This window comes from Hipposideros armiger, unplaced genomic scaffold (genome assembly GCF_001890085.2).
Source record: "Hipposideros armiger isolate ML-2016 unplaced genomic scaffold, ASM189008v1 scaffold_95, whole genome shotgun sequence".
Taxonomy (NCBI): Eukaryota; Metazoa; Chordata; class Mammalia; order Chiroptera; family Hipposideridae; genus Hipposideros; species Hipposideros armiger.
In genome coordinates this window covers 1,939,980-1,956,537 of record NW_017731445.1, presented here as the reverse complement: position 1 = coordinate 1,956,537, position 16,558 = coordinate 1,939,980, and the positions used below count along the sequence as shown (strand labels likewise).

The following is a 16,558-nucleotide window of genomic DNA, read 5'->3' as shown; positions in this document are numbered from 1 at the left end:
CGTTTTCCTTTCTTAAAATGTATATACATGTTTTTGGCACCCTCTGTATATTCTCCACAGATGGATACGTGATCTAAGGCCAGGATCAGTGTTAAGTGCAGTTGTACAGGATCCTATGCTCAAAAGTGTTTGGGGTTTAATGCTCTGTGGTCACCATCTTGAAATCCTGAATACTTCTGTCTTTGAATTTGTGTTTTGTAAGTGAAATATGATGGAACTATGGAGCACATACCAGGGACTTGAAGCCGGGGATCACAAGTGGTTCTGCTTCCTTATTGCCTCTCTGGATGAGTTCTCATGTACCCACCAAGACCCAGGTTCGGGCTGGCCTTTCTGCTCCTGCCTCTTTGATTACTGCAGCAACCTGGTGGCGCTGGCCTGAGTTCTAATGTTACACTCTGTCCCTAGCATAAGCCAAGGCAAGGCACAGGTAGGGTCAGCATTATGCATGCATCCTGATTCTTTTTGGGGTGGGTCAAGGCCATGCCGTCCCTGCTAAGGTCTGGTGGTATCACTGTGAGTTCAGTGGGTAACTAACTCCATTGGGTCCTCTTGCCCACTCAATCCTGGTAAGTTATAATCTCTTGGGGGTCCCCTGTCCACCATGGGTTATAGCTATAGGCCCATGAAAGGTGAGATTGACTTATCCGCCTAGGCTGGGTGTTCACATCTTCTTTTTGCATAACACGGTGTAAATCATGTAGCCTGCTCTGTCTTATGGCTCTCTGATGTGTTTCTTTATAGTGGAAATGTCAAGTCATAATAAAAATGTGACACGGATATTACCTCCAAGGGTGCTGAGTGCAAGACCCTAACAATTTAATAAGTTTAGGCTTTTGCACTGACCTGTGTTAATGTGTGATTTCATGCTATTTTGCATGGCAAGGAAAGTTTCTCAGACTTTGATTGCTAGAGCAATGTGAAAATGCATTATCTGGCTGCCTTGAGCATGGCCAACTGATGACCTCTCCAATTAAGTAGACTGGAGAATGAAAATTCAATTACAATGAACAAACATTTCTTGAACACTTTCTACGTGCAAGGCCCTATGCCAGGCCCTGTGGGGAACATGCAGATTTGTGAGATTTGTTCCTATCTTCGGAGTGCTTGCAGGCAAGTGGGAGAAGGTAGAGGTACATACACGGATGACTATGGGGTAACATGCTATCTTACCTTAGGAAGGCAGAGGACATGGAATTAGTTGTGAAGCTGGACAGTCTGTCGGCAGCCCCTCAAAGCAGGCATTGCTGGTTCCTTGCCTTATGTCCACTTCTCTTCTTGGGAACAGAACTTGACTTTTCATCCCTTGGAAAAGATGAGTCTACCTCCAAGTCAGTAAGCAATCTTATTTGTTTCAGCCTCTTCGTGATAATCTCATGTTTCTTGCCAGTGACTGGTTTAGAGGTGGACATGTGGCTCAGTTCTGGCCTACGAAGTATGAAAGCAAGTCTCTGGGCTGCTTTTGGAAAGGCTTTCTTGCAATAGAGAGAGCTTTGTGTTTCATAGACTCTGGAGTGGACTATCTGGTTTAAACCTCCGGCTCCACCACTTGTTAGCTGTGCGTCATTAGGAAATTTACTTAGTCTTTCTGCCTCCATTTCCTCATCTGTTAAGTGGTGTCAATAATGGTACATACCTAATAGGGTTGTTGTAAGGATCAAAATTAGTTAATATAGTAGGTCCTCAAATAACATCCTTTCTTTCAATGTTGTTTCGTTATAATGTTGATGAGATGCTGAAGAAATGTAACTCTTCTTTATATAGATTAGCCTAAGGTAAAATTGGTTTCTTTATATGTCATTCTGTCTTAGTTCCAAGAATGAATTAACAAATGTTAAGTGAAGGCTTACTGTATTTGTAAGGCACTTAGAATGGACGCCTGGCACACAGTGTTATATAAACATTAACTACCATCATCATACTTTCTGAAGAGGAGACACCAGAAGTGATAGCCTCTTTTTATGACTTGGGACATTGGTGTGTCCGGATGAGATGTGGGCACCCCTTGTGCCCACACAGGGGGTGCTGGGCTATGAGGGAGGATGGAAGACCAAAAGGGGGGAAGAACTTCAGTTCTTGGTGAAATCACTGGTCATCAATCATGGAGTCCACGCTACCTCTAGACTTCTTGTTATGTGATATAATAAATTTCTTTGTTGTTTAAGGTATTTGCAGTCAAAGTCTGTGATACTGGCAGTCAAATGCACAATTTAACCTCTCCAGAGACTTCCTGGTGTATGTCCTGGAGTTTCTCAGCCAGTGCGACTTCTCAGTCCCATGGAGTCCTGGCTGCATATCTCGAACAGGCTACCTCAGAGCAGCCCCTGACATCCGCTCCCGACCAACCTGCCTCTACACTCTGAGGTGCTGGTCTCAATTGTGGTAGGATGGTTTCATGCAAGACTGAGATTTCAAAGGTTTCCCTAAATTCAGAATCTACCCTTGATATTTACAGGGGACTTGCTGTGAGGTCACTTTCAAATTTGAAAGTACCTTTGTAATGTGATTTCCCCACAAAACACAATCAATGTATACATAATAAGCAATCCGCTTTGATTCTTAATCATTTTACAGATATACGACTGGAATAAGTAAAGTTACTAAATTCCTCCAATAACATAAACTCTAGCCTATACCACTTTATATTGTTTTTTAGTAACATTTACTAAGAATGTACTTAAATTTCCAAAAATAAGGGGAAGAGGATGAAAAACAATTTTTAAAGAATACATCAGGAGAGTTATCGATTACATGGAGGTGCATCCTCTCAGTGATTGACAAGAAGACATTTGCTCCCCAACACCCACCTTGTAACATACAGGGATATCAAATTTGTGCTTCATGTTTTCCTTTTTGCTGATAAGATCGGGGTCCATTTTTATTCCTCATTCATTTAAAATGGCTAATCAGGATAAAAAATCCTTTGTCTAGAGGCTGGGGTCTCCCCTATTTAGAGGTTGGAACCTAGTACCATACTGTGGTGGGTTAAGAGGTAACCCCCAAGGGGTGATCAGAGGGGCCTAGGCCTGTCACTCTCTTTCTCCAGAGTTTGGCATGTGATGAAAAATAGTCTATTTTGAATTCTTTTCTCCTGGCCTTGGACTTAAAAATATTAACTGTATGAGATGGGGGAAGGCTTGGAAGAGCTAGCTGAAGAAGAGCACCCTAATTCCTTTTACCCAAGAAGGGGAGATTATTCAATACTGATTCTGGAGCTTGGCCAACCTCTTTTTCTGATCTCTCCACCACAACAAAATCATGGGGAAAATTAAAAATGCATAAATATTACAGATCTTTGGGATTGCTCAAAGATTGGGAAATATCAATTTTTTTGACTCCTTAAAAGTCATGGGTTTCATCTTTTGTGCCCACTTCTACAAACTAATAATGGTCTTTTAGAGCATCAGGCTGAGAGGGACTGTGAGGCCAAGTTAGGGTTCAGCAGGAAGGAGTGCTGGGATTGACTCTGAATGTCTGCCCTGGGTGTGGGTTTAGACAGTGGCGAATGCCATGTTGTGTTTCTACAATCCAGGGTTTACATAGTTTCTGCCTACCATGCCTGAAAGGCAGTTAGAACATTGTTAGGCCTGATTCCATAATTCCAATTACTCTTAACTTTAGGATAAATTTATTTAATCAATGTACATTTATTGAGTACCTTCGATATTTTAGGCATACTCTTAGGCACTGTGAGAAATTAAAAAATGAATTGGACTCAGATCCAGCCCAGAAATAATTAATAGAAGAAAAAGGTATGTGTGTGTTTAGGGTAGAAAGTGATAAAGTGCTGCAAAAAAGGATTTAATCAGGAGAGGGGTAGGAGCTATAACAAAGGTGGGAAAGGGTACTTTTGGTGAGTATGGAAGGTGGTCAAATAAGGCATGCTGGTGAGGGTGTATTGGAACAGAGCCTTGAAGTGATGTGAGAAAGATTGTTGGGATAGAAAGGGAAGAACTATTTCAAACTGAGTGGCCAGAATGAGCGAAAGCACCAGAGTGGAAAGCTGAAAGCTGCGGGTGACTGACTGACTGATGCGAATATGTAGTTGCTATTTATTCCAGTCCCCCTGACAGAGTGAGCAGGTTGCCTGTTGAGTTTCATTAGATTGTCGTGCTGATGTGACATCCATTTTTATAAGGTTTTTGGGGCCAGGGGAAAACTTGCTCTTTGGAAAGATCATCTTTCATCACCATTTGACATGTGACATATAACAAATGTCTTAAAGTAAAGGAGAGGCCCCATTGGTATCTTACGCTGTACATTTTTATTGTAAACCTAAGAGAACTGACAAAGGTTCCATCTTTATTTTCTTAAGTATGTACAGAGTCATCAAATATGGCCAGTGAAGAACATTCCCAACATCGTATCATTCCATTACATGAATATGGCAAAAAATCTTTAACACACTGCTGAGTTAGGAGATAGCTACTGATTTGTTGAACATATGTGCAAAAGCAGTCAGATTAAAATTGCAAATAGAAGATCACTCCTAACAAGCTCTTAAGTCATATCCACAAATACATACATATAAACATGAGGTAGGGTTTTGTTAACTTTCTTTTTTAAATACTTCAGAAATTGAAGCAATGCTGATGGCTTTACTAAAATAATAATACAAATAAAGAGGAACCAAAAATTGTTTTAAAAAAGTATTCTTCAGCTACACGCAGAAAGCTTTAAAAAGCCAGTCTAAGAAGCACCAAGAAATAGGCTTGTCAACAAAATTAGGGTGCACATTTCAGAGTTAGAAGAAAAAAAAGAGAATTTAAATAAACCTAAATATCCTTGTAAAATTTAGAATGCATGTTAGGAACATGAAATATAAACTTGGATGTCGAGGGACTTCTTAGGCCTTCGTTTTACTTATTGATTGGCTTGTGACTATCTTCTAAGCAAACCTAAAACAGAGAAGGTGATTCTATGACACCGACAGTAATAAGTTCCACCAAGATCCAAAGCGGCAGGCAAGCCAATTTTGTGTTCCTCTCCTTTCCTCCTTGTCTCCTCCTCCTCCCCTCTTCCTAATCCCGTGCCCTTCCCTGGAGTTTTTATGGGCACCCTTAGATCTATATTTACTCACTATATTTAGTACGTTTGATTATGCATAGCCTAAATTCGGATCTGCAATGATGATCTAGATTTTTGTTCACTGTAAGAGCTGTTTCTTTTTAAAGGTTTATAGCAAAGGCTAAGAATCGACTTGTTTCTCTCCCTTCTTGCTAGTCCATCGGCTCACGTTGCCCTTGCTGTTCTCCTCCAGAAGGCTCTGCTTGCTCATTGGCCCATCTGCTCTGCTTCCTGACATTTAAGTCTCTACTCAGCTAACCCCTCTTTGGGGAGGCCGCCCAGACCACTGAATGTAAATAACACCCATTTCCCATCCCTGGCCTTGCCACTGCCTAGCATATCATTTTGTTTGATTTCTGCTATCCCTTTACGTAGTCATCCCCCTCCCCCCCTTTTTTTGGTAAGCTTTTATGTAATTGAAAACTTTCTTTTACATACAGTAAAATTCATCATTTTCATTGTATAGTTCTGCAAGTTTTGACAAATTCATACAGCCATATACTGCCATCATGACAATCAAGATATAGAAAGTTCCATTGTCCTGAAAAATGTTTCCATCCCCCTTTATACTTAACCCTCCCCCACCCCCAGCTCTGATCTGCTTTCTGTATCTATAGTGTTGCCTTTTTCAGAATGCCAAATAAAGGAGTCATATAATATGCAGCCTTTTGAGTTTGAATTCTTTTACTCAGCATAATGTACTTGAGACGCATCTGTATTATTAGGTGTATCGTACTTCATTCCTATTTATTACTGAAAATGATTCCATTGTATGAATAGACCCCGGTTTGTTTATTCATTCTCCAGTTGACGGACATTCTAGTTGTTTCCAGTTTTTTTTTTGTAATTACAAATAAAGTTGCAATAAACATTTAAATATAGTTTTCATTTCATTTGTATAATTATCTAGGAGTGGGATCACTGGGTCATACAGTAAGTGAACATTTAATTACATAACAAGTACCATTTTGATTCAGAAATCAGTTGCATTTGTACATACCAATAATAAACTATCAGAAGGAGAAAATTTTACAATTGCTTCAAGAACTATAAAATACTTAGGAATAAATTTAACCAAAGAAGGAAAAGACCTGTACTCAGAAAATTATAAGACACTGAAGAAATAAATTAACGAAGATACAAATAAATGGAAACACCTACCATGCTCATGGATAGGAAGAATTAATATAGTTAAAATGTCCATACTGCCTAAAGCAATATATAGATTCAATGTAATTCCTATCAAACTACCAAGGGCATTTTTCACAGAAATAGAAAACATAATCCTAAAATTTATATGGAACCATAAAAGACCCCGAGTAGCCACGGCAATCCTGAGAAATAAAAACAAAGTCAGGGGTATCATGCTACCAGGCATCAAAACATACTACATGGCTACAGTAATCAAAACAGTATGGTACTGGCATAAAAACAGGCACAGAGATGGAAGGAACAGAATAGAGAGCCCAGAAGTAAATCCATGCATATATGGACAGTTAGTCTATGACAATGGAAGTAAGAATTTACACTGGGGTGAAGATAGTCTATTTAATAAATGGTGCTGAGAAAATTGAACTGACACATGCAAAAAAATGAAACTGGAACACCTCCTTACGCCATACACAAGAACAAATTCAAAATGGATTAAAGACTTAAACGTAAGACCTGAAACCATAAAACTCCTAGAAGAAAATATAGGGAGTAAAGTTGCAGACATTACCCTGAGCAATATTTTTACTGATACATCCCTGCAGGCAAGGGAAGTAAAAGAAAAAAATGAACATATGGGATTACATCAAACTTAAAAGTTTTTTCACAACAAAGGAAACCATCAATAAAACAAAAAGGGAGCCTACTGAATGGTAGAAGATATTTGCCAACGAGATATTGGATAAGGGGTTAATACCCAAAATTCATAAAAAACTCATGCAACGCAACACCAAAAAAACAAACAACCCAATTAAAAAATGGGCAGAGGATATGAAGATATGAAGAGACATTTCTCTAAAGAGGACATACAGATGGCCAACAGACATATGAGAAAATGTTCAACTTCACTAATCATTAGGGAAATGCAAATAAAAACCACAATGAGATACCACATTACCATGGCCAGAATGGCTATCATCAATAAATCTACAAACAACAAGTGCTGGCAAGGCTGTGGAGAAAAGGGAACCCTGGTGCACTGTTGGTGGGATTGCAGATTGGTGCAGCCACGATGGAAATCAGTATGGAGATATCTCAAAAAACTGGAAATGGAACTTCCTTATGACCCAGCAATTCCACTCTTAGGTATTTATCCAGAAAAACCCAAGACACGAATTCAAAAAAATATATGCCCCCCTGTTCATTGCAGTGCGATTTACAATAGCCAAGACTTGGAAACAATCGAAATGCCCATCAGTAGACAACTGGCTTAAGAAGCTGTGGTACATTGACACAATGGAGTATTACTCAGCTATAAAGAAGAAGGAAATTGTACCATTTGCAATGATATGGATGGACCTACAGAACATATGTGAAGTGAAATAAGTCAGTCAGAGAAAGACAAATACCATATGATCTCACTTATATGTGGAATCTAAAGAACTGAGTAAATGAGCAATGTAAACAGAAATAGCCTCAGAGACACAGAGGAAAAACAGGAAAAACTGATGATTGCTAGATGGAAGGGGGTGGGGATGAGAGAGAAGGGGAAGGGACGAGACAACATAAATTGGTAACTACAATATGGCCTCAGGGATAGGAAAGACAGTCTGGGGAATATAATCAATAATGTTGTAAATATTTTTTAGGGGGTCACATGGTCTCATGTCTTGTTAGGGAGACCATTTCATGGACGGTGTAGAGGCCTGACCACTGCATTGTACATCTGAAGCTGCCATTAAATAATATTATATGTCAACTATAATTATATATACATATAGTCATGGGATGTGGAGTATAGTGTGGGAATGGAGTCAATGGAATTGTAATAGATATGTATGATATCGGGGGTGGGAGGGCAGTGGATGGGGGTAGGGGGCGTTGCCACTTTGTGAGGGGTGAAATGGATAACTATTGCATTGTTTTGTACACCTGAAAATAATAATAATAATAATAATAATAATAATAATAATAATAATAAACAAGTGTAGAAAAAAAAATTCCTAAAGACCTGCAAATTTTCATTTACTGCAGTCCTTGGCACATATACAAATTGTTAACAGTAAATTAAAAGGCAAAAATTATTCTTTTTAAAAGAAATTCCATTTTCAATAGCCAAATACACCAACAAAACATACTGAAACATAAAAAAAAAAGAAAAAGTACATTTTGTATTTGTACCAGCAATGAATGAGAGTTCCAGCAGCTCCACATCTTCACGAGCACTTGTCAGAAATTGTCAGAATTATAATTTTAGCAATTCTGATAGTGTGCAGTGGTATATCATTATGATTTTATCTTGAGTTTACCTAATGACTAATGATGTCGAACATCTCATTTACTTATTTGCTACTACGTCTTTTTGATAAAGTGATCAAATCTTTTGCCTTTTTATTAAAAAATTGTTTTTCTGTTATTGGGCTTTTTTGAGAGTATTATATCACTAATTCTTTTTTATATTCTGGATATTAGTTTTTTCCAGATTTTCAAATGTGATTTCCAAGTATTTTCACCCAGTTTGTGACTTACCTTTTCATTCTCTTAATGTCTTTCAAAGATCCTAAGTTTTTAATTTTGATACAGTACAATTTATTATTTTTTTCTTTCCATGAATTGTGTTTCTGGTGTCATATTTAAGACATCTTTGTCTGACTCAAGGTCACAAAGATTTTCTTCTATGTTTTCTTCCTAAAATTTTTATAATTTTAGGTATTACATTTCAATCTGTGATCTCTGTTGAGTTTATTTCTATAGATGGGGTGAAATATGGATGAAAGTTCATTTTTTATTGCATACTGATATCCAGTCATTCCAGCACCAATTTTGAAAGACTATCACTTCTCCATTGAGTTGCCTTTTCATCTTTTTTGAAATCAGTTGACATATCTGTTTGGGTCTGTTGATGATCTCTGTTTCATTCCATCCATCTACATGTCATCCTTTCATTAGTACCGCATTTCCTCGATTATTGTAGCTTTATACTCAGCCTTGAAATCAGGTAGATATTACTCTGTTTATCTTTTTCAGGGGAGTCACATTTTTAAACACCCTCAACTGTCTAATTAAATATGTCAGTCAGACTTGCTGCTGAGGAGGAGAAAAAGTGAAAAGAAAAGGAATCTGCTCTTCTCTGAATAGTTCATCTGTCTTGACAGGGCCCATGGCCATCCTGGATATCACTAGACCTTTGACAAGCTCTCACTTTGTCTCTGTGGCCACTGTGTTTCTGCCTTCAAACAAAGCAGGGGCTGGCCAAGTCCAAGACTGAGGCCCTCTCTAGATGGTTTTCTGGTAAAAACCTTGTTCTTATAAGATGAAGTGGGACTCAGGTGTTACTAGTTTACTTGCATTCAAATGTGAGTTTTTAAAAATCTTCCCAAAATCTACCTCCTTTCCCAAGATCCAAATGACTCTATTTGGAATGAACTACAAATCATTATCTTTTTACCTTACTGGAGAGTTGGAGAACAGAGAACAAGAAGAAAGGGGAGCAAAGAAGGAAACTAGCACTTACTGAGCACTAATTATGTGACCTGTTAAGTACTGGACACAGTATGGAAATCTTTGCAGTCTCCCAGTGAGGTTTGTGTTCTTTATCTCATTTTACAGATGAGAAAATTGAGACCTAGGAAGGTCAAATAGTACTGGTGAGTCATCAGTCTATTCTCTCTGAGGACAAAACAGGTGTCCTTTACTTTACATGGCAGGACTGGGTAAAGGAGCGATGGGAATGAGAACTCCTCTTTCCCCCCAGAATTAAAGATGAAATCCACATGCCTAGTTGGCAATGGATTTCAAAGAGTCATATCACGTGTCACAACTGGCACACAACATATACAATTGCAGCTCTGCCTGCCCCGCTACCTTCAAGGTCAAAATTTCATTTTCACATCTCTGTCAAATAATTCTTGGCTTGGTTTACTGAGTTTCCTCTTCTCTTCAAGCTTTTCAATGATATAGAAACATAATGCTTTGAGCAAAAGCCTTAGGGAGACATTATGAGGGAAATGTCTGTTTTCATTAAGAAAGTAGAGTGACAGTGTCCAGTGGTTTTATTTGTGTGATTGATCTCATGTGTGGATTTTTAATTAGCTCATAATGAATAGGTGTAAAGGTAGGGAGTTTTTCCAGAAATATTTGTTGTACTCATCTCATTGTAGGCAGTACTTTGTATCAGACAAAATCTGCATAGCTTCTGAAGAGAGGTATGCCCTGGCTTACATGATCTCAAAAAATGTCTCAAAAATATACTTTCAATGGATTCGTGTTTTAGATGTACATATAGGAATAACTACCACATAAAATCATCCTGTATTGAATGAAGGTCAAAGGAGAGCATCTTAAACTCCACATTTTGCAGATGAGAAAACCAAATGTCGGAAGAAAAGTGACTTTGCCTGAGGTCACACAGCTCATTATAGCTCAGCTGTATAATGAGAATTCACTTTGTGGGACTCTCCAGGGCTCTTTATTTCAGGACCAGGTTGTTATATATTGAATTTTGTTTAATTCAACAAAAAATATTCAACTCCATATCAGGATCCAAGACTCCTTAGAGAGGAGAAGTAGATGCTTTTTCTCCTCTTAGGAAAGATGAAATTATGCTGAACCTCTTAACCTGGTCATATGGTTAATTGAGATTTTTATGTACACAGGTGTGAAATGGATGAGAACATTTCCTACCTAAAGAAAGGATTCTTTAAATCGAGGATGTTCCCAGATCTGAAGCCCGTCTGGTTTATCAGCGCCGTGATCTGAATATCATAGCTCTGTCTGTATGGCAAAAACAAAACAGAACAGAAACAAAAACTTATCTCACAAGGCTGGCTAGTTATTCACATATAATACATTCAGGGCATCTTCTATACATACCCACTTCATGAAGGTTTTAAGAGTACGTATTTTTATATATGTCTGAGTGTATTTATTTGGATGCTATTAATATTAGTAGAGGCACTTAAATGTCTTGTTTGTTGGAAGAGTTGGATAGCTATATTATCTTGATCTAAAAATTATAAAGGTAATAGTACTTCTGATTGGCCAAAGTGGTTTCTTTTTCTACAAAAAAAAAAAAAAGCTTTACCGATATCAATGACAGAAATGGCTTTAAGTAACAGAGACACTTTATAGGTCACCATGGATGTACCCAAACAATCCTAACCATGAAAGGATTGCCTAATTAAAACCTCAAACTGATGTAAAACAGCTAACAAATATGATTGATTTTAAGAGGCCCATGCAATTACAACAAGAGGAACTGGCTGATAAGAACAAGTAATATGACATTCTTGATGATTAATCTTGAAGGGACATGTTGTGGGGTTTTTATTAGTCATTCACAAGAATATATGTGTTTCTTCTGATTATGTGCTACATATTCACTGTCAAAAAATGGGGAAATAAGAAAAAAATAGATATAAAAGAATCCATAATACCACTAAACAAAGATTCAGCTAACATTGCAATTATAGCATATTTTTAACCTTGCAATTATAGCATATTTTCCTTCTACATTTCCCCCCCTCTATGTATTTATAGATGCAAATTTTCAGGAAAATGATGTTTAAAAATACCTTCATATCTCATTTTGTTTAACATTAATAAGCATTTATCCTACAAGATAATTCTTGAAAATGTGTTTTTCAATAGCATTATATGGATATGACATGACTTATTTAGTAATTCCCATTGCTAAATAATTCTATTTTTATAATAACATATTACTTACAGTTAAATAAATCTAGCTTTATGACAAATTCTGTTGCACAGGACATTCTTGTAATACATCTCTATGTCCTATCTATGATTATTTCTCTGCAATAAATTCTCAGACATAGACTCACCAGGCTAAAGCACATATATGTATTTTTATCAATTTATTTTTTTAATTTCTGTTTTTGTATGTTTCATGAAATACACATTGTATGAGTTTCTATATGTGTATATATACATGTCTATGCATGTGTGTATGTGTATATATGTTTATATTATATATGTACATATATATATATTTATATAGAGAGCTTAGTTTTATGCTATTATTATTACTGTATACATACACATAATTAGAAAACAAATATTAGTATACCAGGGAGGCACATACATAAAGTGGTTTTATCATAGGTGCACATGATAAAAAAACTTTCGAGACCACTTCTGTGAACTTAAGGGATATAAATTTCATAAAATCCATTAAAAAGATGAGTTCTATTTTAGTGTCCAAAGCAATAAAATGAGTGACAGCTCAAGAATGATGGGAGGCTGTCAAAAATAAAATGCTAACAGTACAATCATAAATGGTCCTGGCAGAGAAGAAAAGGGCAGTCATTGTCACACCTGTGTGGTTGCACAGGGAGTTCTCCCAGGAGGTCAGAGTTTAAAAGGTTATTTGACAATAAGGGAGAGAGAAATCCCATCCAAGACAGAACAAAGAGGTAGCACCTTACTAAAAAAAAACAGTGGGGAAACACTGACATTCAGGAAGTGCTGAGAAAATACCAAGGAAAACAATAATTTTAAAACAAAAAAAATCTGATGAGATACAAAAATAGCAAGGAAGAGAATAAGCGAAGACCAAATGGAACTAATATTTACTGCGGACCTACTATGTGTTAATTACTATACTATTTTCTCTCCTTTAATATTTGAGAAAGCCTACTGAGACAATTATTATAAATTCTACTTTTACAGATGATGAGGTCAAGAAACTGGGGTGCTAGCGAGATTCTTTAACTTGCCCATGATCACTCAAGTGCTAATCAGTATGCAGAAGAGACTAGACAAAATCAAGAGACCTCAGACCCCAAAACCTAGCCTCATTCACTACATAAGCAAGGTAAAGAACTTCTTCCCTCCCTCCCTCCCTTTCTTCCTCCTGCAAAGTACTGCATGCCCATGATATCTTAGCATCTTCTTTCCATTGTGCCAGACTAAGTTTTTAATAAGAGAGGGGTCACCAACTTATGATTCCTTTATCAGGTAGAAGTCATCCCACAACACTGTATGGTCTCAGAAATGCATTAAATGAGGAGGGATACACCAGGCCCTCTTTTGGGAAGCTCACATATAAGCAAATAACAGCACTGATGCAATAATAAAGGTTTGGAGGGCTGTAGAAGCCCTGGGGGTCATGAGGCAAGGGTATGAGGTAAATGGTTTGCTTCCTTCTTACCTATTAGGGGAGTGAAGGAGAGAAGGGTAGGAAAATATGACAGATAAGCACGCAACCCAAGATATGTTAGAAAAAAAGTAATGAACAAAAAAGATGATGTAAATTCACTTACCTAATTACACCTTAAAGTATTCTTAAAATATAAGTATTTGAAAACAAAAGAATTATACTGGTTTGCACAAAGCAGAAAATGTGAAGTTCAAAACTTCAGGCAGCTGTTGGGTACTGTTCCTGAGCACAGTTTTTTCTTCTTCTTTGTTTTAAACTGGTCATTAAACAGATGGTTTAAAAGGATTCAGGAAGCAAGTGGTAACTTCCAGGGTCAGAATGGTATCAGTCAGCACTTTCCACTTGTCCTCCTGGAAGCCATCCAAAAACAAGAATAGAAAGATGCTACACACTACAGACTTCATTTTCTGTAAAATCAGGAGAAAGATATATTCTGCGGTCTCCAACTTCTGTGCAAGGGCTGCTAAATCACTTGAGACTGGTTGTAAGCCATGCGAAAAAAAGCACAGAAGTGTAAAGATGGGCAGGAGAGCCCAGGGCAGCACATCTCAGAAAATGCTCGTAAAAATGAATAACCTGAAGGTGAAGAGCATCTTCTGAAATGCAAAAGCTTCATTCCTAGTTTGTAACATCTTGTGCAGGAATGGGTGAGTCAGACTCCCTGGCAGAAATACTCTTGGAACTGGAACATGTGGAACTACCTAAAGACTCACAGAGAAGCCATATTTGCAGGAAGCAGTATGACTCTGAGGCAACCCAAGACAGTGTGAGTTGTGAAGAAGAGCATGAAGACAATCACATCTCTCACAACCACAGGAACTTCTTGTAAATTGCTGTCCAGAAATGCTCCCTTAATTGGATGATGAACAACCATAACATTAATACAAAGATATTAGGAAAAAAGAAATAAAAAACACTAGCAAAATGTACTGACATGGAGAACACGTGTCAGATAAATGATGCCATGGCACAGAAAAAAAATGTGAGCAAACATTTTCTGATACATTTTTAAAACTGCACTGAAGCCCTCACTGCTATGAAGGAAGTGATAACCTTTATGAAGGACGATCATGATGTGGAAATACAGTAACTCGAGGAAGAGTAACAGAAAGATCTCAATGTGCTGCTGTGGAAATAGCTTTGAGATGTACTGTTAAGTGAGAAAATTAGGATGTAGAAAACAGATATAGAATGTTACTGTAAAAGCAGGGGGAAATTATACATATATTCCTATCCCTACCAATACACTGACTGTATCCAGAAGGAAACTCTGCGAGGATATGCAAGGAACAGCAGCAATGCCTATATGATGGAGGAGGAGGGGCACGAATGGAGACCAGCACTGGGAGAAAGACTTTTCATTGTAAACCATTTTATACATTTTTATTGTGAATACTGTGACTATATTATCTATTAAAAAATGAAATAACTCTCTCAGGAGATAGAAAGTTCTGATACCTACAGATCCAGTACAATTCCACTAAAAACTGGTAAGAGCTAGGTTCAGTTAGCTTCACTTCTCTTCTGGGCAGGGTTATTGGACTGGGCTATGAGAGTGAAACCAGAGATTAGGCTTCTCTGGATAGCCCATTCAACAAAGGTTGTATCATATTTTCTTCTGGTCTGGATGGAGGAATGTGGGCTGGATACGAGTTCAGGCGGGTGAATTTTGAGCTACTTCCATGACCAAATTCAAAGGGTGTAGATTAGGGTGTAAGTTTTGAAGGAAGAGTGCATCCTTGGCCTCTTTCTGCTTAAAAGCTCTTAAATAAAAATTGGCCTATTAAGTTTGCAAATGATACAAAATGGTAGGACTAATATGCAACACAAAATAATTTAAAAAGTAAATAAATCATTGGCTTTAGTAAGGATCTAAAAATAGCATAATGAATGCATGAGTGCAAAAACTTGACCCAAAGCTGACAAAAATGTGCTGTATACTAATCTTATATCTAGATCATATAAAAGTGCGCTTTTTTGGTTTTAATTGACTAAACATTAAAGTAAAATGGCCCTCCAAACTTAATTTCAACTTTAATTACATTATTATAAGTATAGTACTCAAAACAGCAGCAGTCACTGTCACTCTGTGCCAGCACTTACCAGAATATACATGCTGTCCTGCTTTTAGCTTTGGGGAAATATTTTAAAGGGGCCATTGATAACCTGGGTATTTCCATAGGGGTGGACTTAGAATTTCAAACTATTTCAAAATCATTCTTATAGAAGGGAGGAGTTCAGGAAGTTAGTCTGAAGACAGAGATGAGGAGGATATTTCGTAGGACTCTACATATTTGAACAGCTGCTATTTGGAGGCTGGAATAGATCTATTTATTTTGAATTCAGAAATGTAACTAAGATCAATGAGTAGAATTTATAGGAAGTAAGATATTGAGTCAACAGCAAGAATAATTTTTTCATAATTAATGATGTCTAAAGTAGACGACATCAATAGCCAATGACCATATGAAAAGTGACCTAACTTTGTCAATAAATGCAAACCAAAACAACCAGATATAACTTTTAAAAATTATTTTTGGGGCCTATTAGATTGGCAAAAACCAAAGAAATGATAAAATCCAGTTTAGGGAAAATTGTGGAGCAATGAGCATACTTATGCATTGCTTGTGTGGGTGGCAAATGGCGTAACCACTGAGAAAGGTGGTATCTATCAGACTGTAACATATACATACCTTTTGGTCCATCATTTCTATTTCTAGGCATCTCACCTAGAAATATTCATGTCATTGTGCCAGTTATATATTCAAGCATATTTAGTGCATAAGTTTCTGCAATAGAAAAATAAATAAAATTGGAAGCAACCTAAATGTCATCAATCAGATGATTTAAAAAAGGAACCTTCACACACTGTTGGTGGGAATGTAAATTGATATAGCCATTATGGAAAACAATATGGAGGCTCCTCAAAAAATTAAGACTAGAATTACCATATGACCCACCAATCCCCTTCCTTGGGTATCTACCCCAAAAATCTGAAAACATTTATCTGTAAAGACATATGTGCTCAGATGTTCATTGCAGCTTTATTTACAGAGGCCAAGACATGGAAACAACCTAAGTGTCCTTTGATTGATGATTGGATAAAGAAGATGTGATATATATATATATATATATATATATATATATATATATATATATATA

At 37.2% G+C, this 16,558-nt stretch overlaps 1 protein-coding gene across 3 annotated transcripts in view; it reads right to left on the bottom strand.

The window, feature by feature from the left end:
• Window positions 1-4,262: 4,262 nt before the first annotated feature.
• The window catches only part of LOC109384474 (histone-arginine methyltransferase CARM1-like), a 257,878-nt gene continuing 245,582 nt past the window's right edge, over window positions 4,263-16,558 (bottom strand). Inside the window, exons 13-14 of one of the 3 annotated variants that reach the window (XM_019645877.1) lie at window positions 10,900-11,025; window positions 4,263-4,898 (exon numbers count right to left, since the gene is read on the bottom strand). In XM_019645877.1, the coding sequence (XP_019501422.1) occupies window positions 4,889-4,898; window positions 10,900-11,025 (136 nt within the window). In that variant the 3' untranslated portion in view covers window positions 4,263-4,888. Of the gene's footprint in view, window positions 4,899-10,895; window positions 11,026-16,089; window positions 16,186-16,558 lie in introns of those variants that run through there. The other 2 variants (XR_002124405.1, XM_019645878.1) reach the window with 2 other exon arrangements.